The sequence below is a fragment of the Lacerta agilis genome, chromosome 17, assembly GCF_009819535.1.
Source record: "Lacerta agilis isolate rLacAgi1 chromosome 17, rLacAgi1.pri, whole genome shotgun sequence".
Classification (NCBI taxonomy): Eukaryota; Metazoa; Chordata; class Lepidosauria; order Squamata; family Lacertidae; genus Lacerta; species Lacerta agilis.
This window is the reverse complement of record NC_046328.1, coordinates 27,361,582-27,368,736: the sequence shown is the minus strand read 5'-3', so window position 1 is coordinate 27,368,736 and position 7,155 is coordinate 27,361,582. Positions and strand designations below refer to the sequence as shown.

General features: G+C 48.1%; 1 protein-coding gene across 1 annotated transcript; it reads right to left on the bottom strand.

The window, feature by feature from the left end:
• Nucleotides 1–333: 333 nt before the first annotated feature.
• LOC117039141 (V-set and immunoglobulin domain-containing protein 8-like) lies at nt 334–6,879 on the bottom strand. Its single transcript, XM_033136210.1, has 6 exons — nt 6,520–6,879; nt 4,657–4,966; nt 3,608–3,772; nt 3,038–3,256; nt 2,563–2,698; nt 334–757 (listed from the first exon to the last, which is right to left on the bottom strand). Exons 1-6 carry the CDS (start codon nt 6,877–6,879, stop codon nt 334–336), a joined length of 1,614 nt encoding a protein of 537 aa, XP_032992101.1.
• Nucleotides 6,880–7,155: the final 276 nt, after the last annotated feature.

The following is a 7,155-nucleotide window of genomic DNA, read 5'->3' as shown; positions in this document are numbered from 1 at the left end:
ACAACCCATCCTCCATCTTGGAAAGAGTTCAAGGAGACATTCCAGCTAGGCAAAGACACTCAGGGTGCTAAGCAGAGCCGGAATGGGGAGGATTTGGAGGGCCAGAGAGGCCTCAAGGCCCCCCAGGCCTAAAGCTCCCCATCCCAGCATGGAAAGACCTGACCACTTAGAGGTTTTATTACAATCTAGCAGTACAGGGATTTTGTGAAATAAATAAAATCATTATGTCATTTGTCTCTGGCAGCTGTGCTTGAAATCCATTCACGGCACATACGGTAAATGCATCCAGCACACAGTTCAGGAATGTTCTGTTGGACCATCGGCTGCGGCAGTCTATACTAAAAGGCCATCTCTGCTCTTGGCTGGCACCATCACAGGAATGCCTCCATATTGCCCAGGGTGGCCTCGCCTGCCTTTCTCGGACGTGGTAGAGCAGCTTCCTCCATTATTTGGGTCAGCAGCTGATGGTGAAGATGTCGCCTGGGGCGAGGAAGGCACAGAAGGAGCGTAGTGAACCCTGGCCTTGGTCGTGACGGTGGTCGAGCAGCCGCCACGGGGCGCCTCGCTTTTCATGCCGCTGCAATCCACGGGCTGCGCCTCTTGTGCCGGGGAGACCATCTCGGTGCCTTCCTGCTCCCTGGGAGGGTCGTACTTGCGGCGCTGCATGAAGCTGATATTGTGGGGCATGAAATCCAGGAAGGATCGTATGCTGCTGTTTCGGCTTCCGCCTCTGGCCCTTGGGGGCGCCGTGTCAACCCTGCGAGGGGAAAGAGTTCTCCGTTTCACTATTGTAAGGTTCCCTGACGACTATTTAATTTCTTTATATATTTATCATTTCTAACAACAACAATAATTGCAGTTCAGGCCAGCTTACAAAGGAAACAAATGATTTTTTAAAAAAATAAAAAATAAATAAGTTGAAACATAATACAGTCATACCTTGGTTTTCGAACAGCTTAGTTCCCGAACGTTTTGGCTCCCGAACGCTGCAAACCCGGAAATTGACTTTCCGGTTTGCGAACTATTTTTGGAAGCAGAACGTTCGACGGGGCTTCCGCAGCTCCTGATCGGCTGCAGGAGCTTCCTACAGCCAATCAGAAGCCGCACTTTGGTTTCCGAAAATTTTGGAAGTCGAACGGACTTCCGGAACGGACGCTGTTCGACTTCCAAGGTAGGACTGTACAATAAACTGTGATGCGAGCATTAAAGCATTACGAGTCAGCATGGATGGACTACAGGAAAGTACAGTAGAGTGGTACCTCTGGTTAAGTACTTAATTCGTTCTGGAGGTCAGTTCTTAACCTGAAGCACCACTTCATTTATTTATTTATTTATTTATTTATTTATTTATTTATTTATACCCCGCCCACCTGGCTGGGTTTCGCCAGCCACTCTGGGCGGCTTCCAAAAGAATGTTAAAATACAATAATCTTTAGCTAATGGGGCCTCCCGCTGCCGCGGCGCCGCCAGAACACAATTTCTGTTCTTATCCTGAAGCAAAGTTCTTAACCTGAAGCGTTATTTCTGGGTTAGCGGAGTATGTAACCTGAAGCATATGTAACCTGAAGCGTATGTAACCCGAGGTACCACTGTATAGCACTTTCTAATGGTCCATTTCCCTGGCTAATTTTGGGTGCCTGTTCTAATGGGAAGGGCCACCTGTAGCTTCTGAGTCCCCTTTTTGGTTGGAAAATCTGCCTTCCAACCCTCCCCATTTTCCAGAGCAGGGGCAGGGATCTAAACAGTGAAATACTGTTTAAAGCACTTCCCCCACCCTCATGTGTTTCTCTGGCCCATCATGTTAACAACAGTATAGCCCGGGCAATCGACTAATCCTGCGCACAGTGCACAGTTACCTATTTTTAACTGTTGGGGCTGCATGTGGAAGTCAACTGCGCATGATTGAGCACAATATTCGGCTTCTGTCTAGAGTTGCGGTTCCCAATCGGTAGTCCGTGGACCCCAGGGGGGTCTTCATAACCCACTCTAGGGGGTCCGTGGCACCATTCATATAACAAACACTACCATGGAGATATCAAAAATTTCCACAGGTGGCTTGGCTTTTGAAAAAGTGGGAGTCAGCAGCACTTAGCTAATCGGGAATCAGGAGTCTGGAGCAACTGTCCTGGACGCTTAGATGAAGTCACCAGAGCCCCAAAGTTCTGAGAATGAACCCCCAAACTCAAGTCCCAGTGCCAAAGGTTGAGATTTGTGTCTACATGCACACCCCACTCTCTCCTTCATCTAGGCAAACCAGAAGAATTGTCAGAATTTAAGGACACCTTCCAAACAGGCATAAGCACTCAAAGAGGATGCCAAGCAGGGCTGTTGAAAGAGGATGTGGCTGGGTAAGGGAGCTTGGCCTTGGGAGAGTCTTGAGGGCCAGAAAGAGAGGCCTGGAGGGCCACATTTGGGCCCTGGACCTAAGGTTTCCTCCATGGAATGAGGACCCCCTTTCAATGTTCTGTAGCGGGAAGCGGCTTAATGACGGGAGTCTTACGAAGCAGGCCTCCCACCCCCACAAACCCCTTCCTCTCATATGTTCCTCCTGCTTCTAGTCACCTGATCTGGCTGGCCTCTTCCTTGTAACGCCTCTTCCTGCAGCAGCAGATCAGCCCCACGATGAGACACACGAGGAGGGTCAGAAAGAGGATTGAGCCAAGGACTACTCCCACGATGATGCTCACTCGGCTGGACTCTGCAAGGGAGGAGAAGACAATGGAGAACATTGAGCTGAGATGGAATGGCTAGGAGGTGCTAAGCTTGATGGCTTTTGATTGACAGGGTGTCATCTACCCTGATTACATTTCCCAAATTTGTCTCCGATTTCAAAAATTTTAAAAAAAGGCAGGGGGATATGGAGAATGAGTCCAGAAGCCAAGATGGAGGATACTTCCTTATGCTAAGATTTAATTCCACTGGAGTTGTCTGCAAGACCTGAAACTTCTGAAGATGATTATTTCTGAAGACCAGTTTCTGGAAACCGCAGGGGAGTAGAATTTACTGGTCCTGCTTGCAAGCTTTCCATGCATATAACTTGTGGGCTTTCTGTGCATAAAACTTGCTTTTCGGACTCTGCCAGACAAGCATGAGATTTGGTATTTGGACAAAATGAAAAATGCTACTCTCTTACCCTTTGAGAAGGAGATCTCCACAACACACCTGGCCGATCCGACTTTGTTGGCCACACTGCACTGGTAAACACCAGCGTGGTCATTGGAAAGGTTCGGAATGATCAGGTCACCGGGATTTGGGCCTTGAGAGAGAGAAAATCCAGGAAAAACCAGTTACTATAAGCTCACATAGATCTGGGATACGCTCCTCCACGATGACCTCAAGATGAGCCAGGCAAGCTTTGCACAAGACCAAATACAGTCGTACCTCAGTTTTCAAACAGCTTAGTTCCCGAATGTTTTGATTCCTGAACGCTGCAAACCCAGAAGTGGCTGTTCCGGTTTGCGAACTATTCTTGGAAGCTGAACGTCTGACGCAGCTTACACGGCTTCTGATTGGCTGCTGGAGCCTCATTCACAATGTTGACCTGCCGCCCCAGAGCAGCAAGCAAAATGCATCCCAGCATCTCTCTCCATTAGTTCCTGGTTCTTACCTTTAACGGTGGTAGCGGAGAGCCAGTTCGCAAAAGGGCGATCTGTGACTTTGGCCCACTGGTACATGAGTGGGGAAGTGCCAGAGTTTGAGGAGCAGCTCAAGGTGACTTTCTGGCCCACGGCTACCTTGCCTACAACTGAGCATTGTGGGTTGGATGGTCTCGCTGATGGAAAGGAGAGAAAACATCCTCAGTTAGTAAGTCTGAAGAAAAGGAGGTGGGGAGGGGAGGAATGAAGAGTGTTGGATGGCTCCCAGAGACTCTGGCACTGCCAGTACGTTAGCCATAGGAGCCAAGGCCCACCAACATGTGGGATGTAACACAACCAGTCAAGTATAACCCTGTTTGCCCACACAGGGAGATGTTACTCCAGCCAGGAGGACTTCCTATCACTCCTGGTCTGGAGCATCCTCCCCCTGCATGTGACCAGGTAAGATGGGCGTGACCCTGTGAGACCCTGTAAAAGGGCCAGTCACGCAGCCATCTTTCTCTTTTGACTCTTTGATGTCTTGGTGTATTTTGCTGTCTGCTGGCTCTCAGCCAGCAGCACATGAGCTCACTCCCCAAATGGGATGAACTCAACCTCTCTTCTGCAACTCCAAGCTAAAGCCTGCCTTCAGGGAACCTGCTGTGAACTGAATGTAAGTAAACTTCTTATCAATACTTTTAAAGAAGACTGTTGTGTATTTATTCTTTTTAAGAGGAGTTACCACGATCAAAACCAATCTGGGCAAGCCAGATTGGATTGCTTAAGTAAAGAGATTCAAACAAATCTACCAGCTAGCTTCCTGCTATATACTGGGGAATGTACTCTGCTACTGACTCACTAGTGTGAGCAAGGAAATATAATATTTAATCAATATATCCTCTCCTACTATCCACAACATTCCCACAAAACATACAAAAAGGGGGAGCATCTATTCCAACATCCTGCAGCCCCAGCCATATGACTCTACAAAGCAAGGAAAGTCCCTCAAAACCAGAGCAGTCCCGGATCTCCTGCTTTGCCATGGGGCCACAGTCCTTTTTTCTGCATCAGCAGGACTCACCTAGCACCATGACGGTCACCTTGCGGGTGGCCACTGTGGTTTTCTTCACCTTGCATTCGTAAGTTGCCGAGTCGGAAATCTGAACATCCTGCAGGTTGATGGAAGCATCGTACTGGCTGGGGTCTTGGATTGCAAAGGTCACCCGCTGCTGCAGGCCAGAGCAGCAGTCGTGGCCGGAGCCCCCGATCACCATGTTCTGTTGCAGGCCAGAGTTGCCAAAATGTCGTGAGTCGTGGGCTGCGGAACCCCCTCTCGTCTGCAGGTAATGGTAGCCGGGGTGGATTACCTGGTGATTGTTGTAGCTCAGGATCTGGTGGGCAGGAACCAGAGAACAACACCGCTGAATCAACAGAGGAAGATTTCCAAATTGCTTATGTGGTCACAGATCTTGCATCAGATCATTCACAGGCAAAACAACACCGTCCTCCTCATTCACAAAACTGTATTTGCTTTCCCCTTGGCATTCCACAGATTATTTTGCCTGAGGAGGTGGGAAAGCGATGCCGCCTCTCATGTTGGGCTGTAACAATTTCGCCAATTGCATAGAGGTAAACTCAGTGGGGTTACAGATGGGCGAACCTATCAATTTCATTTTCTCTCCATTTCTCATTTTGATCCATAGCTGTCAACTTTTCCCTTTTTCTAAGGGAAATTTCCTTATTGCGAATAGGATTCCTCTCAAGAAAAGGGGAAAGTTGACAGCTATGTTTTGATCTATTGTTTACTTCATAAAATTTATATACCTCTTGATTGCAAAAACAGTTTACAAAGGGGGGGAGGAATAAAATGATCAGTAATTCCAATCTTAAATTCAGTTTTCCACATTTCTGCATTGATTTGCATTTTTTAAAAAAAAGTCTTCATGGAAATTCGTTAGCTCTTTCACGAAGATTTCGCAATATTTACACAGGTGTTTTTTTGCAATTTCTATTCATATAATGCATTTTTTGGGCATGTTATTCCCATCATTGTATACATTTTCAGGCACGCTTCACCTGAGTATACGTGCATGTTTGTACACGTGTGTTTGGGCTGGAGAACAGCACTGCAAAATTCAGAGAAGTGTGAATTTCCAAAGGAAGGCTGTGCTTCGGTTCACGTATGGCTCCAGAAAGTATTACCTTTAAACGTGAACTGAATCAAATTCCTCTCCCTTCCCTGGTGCTGTGCTTAGGTAATTTTAGATTCTAGACACTGGGGTCTTACGGGGACTGCCCCTCTATTGAAGTAATAAACATTGCCATCTATTCAAATGATGTCATGAGGTAACTTATTTAGATAGATATTGGTTTCACTTCTCTTTCTTCAAAATATGGCAAGCTGCCAAACCCCGCTGCTCATTCTGCTGTGCTGAGTGGAGCCCAGGACATCTGCCCCAAAGTCCTACCTGATGGCACCCCTACTATTTTAAATAGACTAGTGCAGGAAGCTCAGGTCTGGGAGCCTAACATGACCTTCAAGGCCTCTGTTTGGCCCTCATAATTCTCCCCAGACCACCCCCCTCCCTGGTACTGCTCCCCCCCCTCCTCGAGTGTTTTTGGCTGGCTTGAATGTCTCCTTGACCTCCGATCAAACTGGTCTATTGTGCAAAAGAAAAATGTGCATTTGTTGCCCCATCCACCTTGGACTCTGGCCCCATGGCCCTCAGAAGTTTACCCAGGATGCAAAGCAAATAATGTTCCCCGGCCCCCGTTCTAGTGGTCTCTTGAGTTTCCTGTTTGATAGGGAACAAAGAGGTCGGGCTCCACCACGGTTGTGACAGGTCCCTGTAAGTTGGGTTCATCCTGGTTCAGTTCACTTCCGGCACCACACAAGAGGCCAGATGTTTTGAAACCAGCAGCTGAGCTCGGCCCACGTACTCACCACGTTGTCCAGGTTTGTGGGGTCAGAGTTCATCTGTGTCCATTCGATGTCCAGGTCGCTTGGGCCGTGGTCTTGCGGTTCCAACTCGTAGGGGCAGCCGAGCTTGATCGACTCGCCTTCTGCCAGGTAGACCACCTCCCGGCCCTTGGCATTGATCTTCACGGCAGGCAAAAGAGCTGGTGGACAAAAGAAAAGAGGTATATATAGCAGCCTGAGTGTCCGGAACTGGCTGCAACTGGTAGTTAAACTCACCCCACAAAGGAAGCCTTTATATAAGGCACCCAAGGGTGGAAAACGATTCAGGCAAAGCCTTTGACCCCACTCTTTAATCCCTGTAGCCCAATGGAGAAGTTCTGTCATCGGGGCAGGGGCATAGGAAGGGGGGGCATAGGGGGCGGACCGCCCCAGGTTCCACAATGGAGGGGGGTGACAAATTATCAAGGAACAATTACTGCCCTACTAAAATGCCTGCTCCAAAGGTCTTATCTTACTATACTAGGGATTCTATAGCTATATATGAAATTTCATGCATATCGGTTAATATCTTGACCCTCCTCCACCAAAATAGCTGTTTTCCTACGTCGTGAAGGCTGAAATTTCAGTTCAGTGGAGCACTTACTGTTCCCAACCCTAACC

Bases quoted from the DNA above. Each gene is read 5' to 3' on its own strand.
- LOC117039141 (XM_033136210.1), bottom strand. From the start codon at position 6,879: ATGACAGAACTTCTCCATTGGGCTACAGGGATTAAAGAGTGGGGTCAA. The intron at 4,967-6,519 runs GTGAGTACGTGG...CCTGCCCACCAG, and splicing joins CCACAAACCTGGACAACGTG to ATCCTGAGCTACAACAATCA. The intron at 3,773-4,656 runs GTGAGTCCTGCT...CCTTTCCATCAG, and splicing joins GGTGACCGTCATGGTGCTAG to CGAGACCATCCAACCCACAA.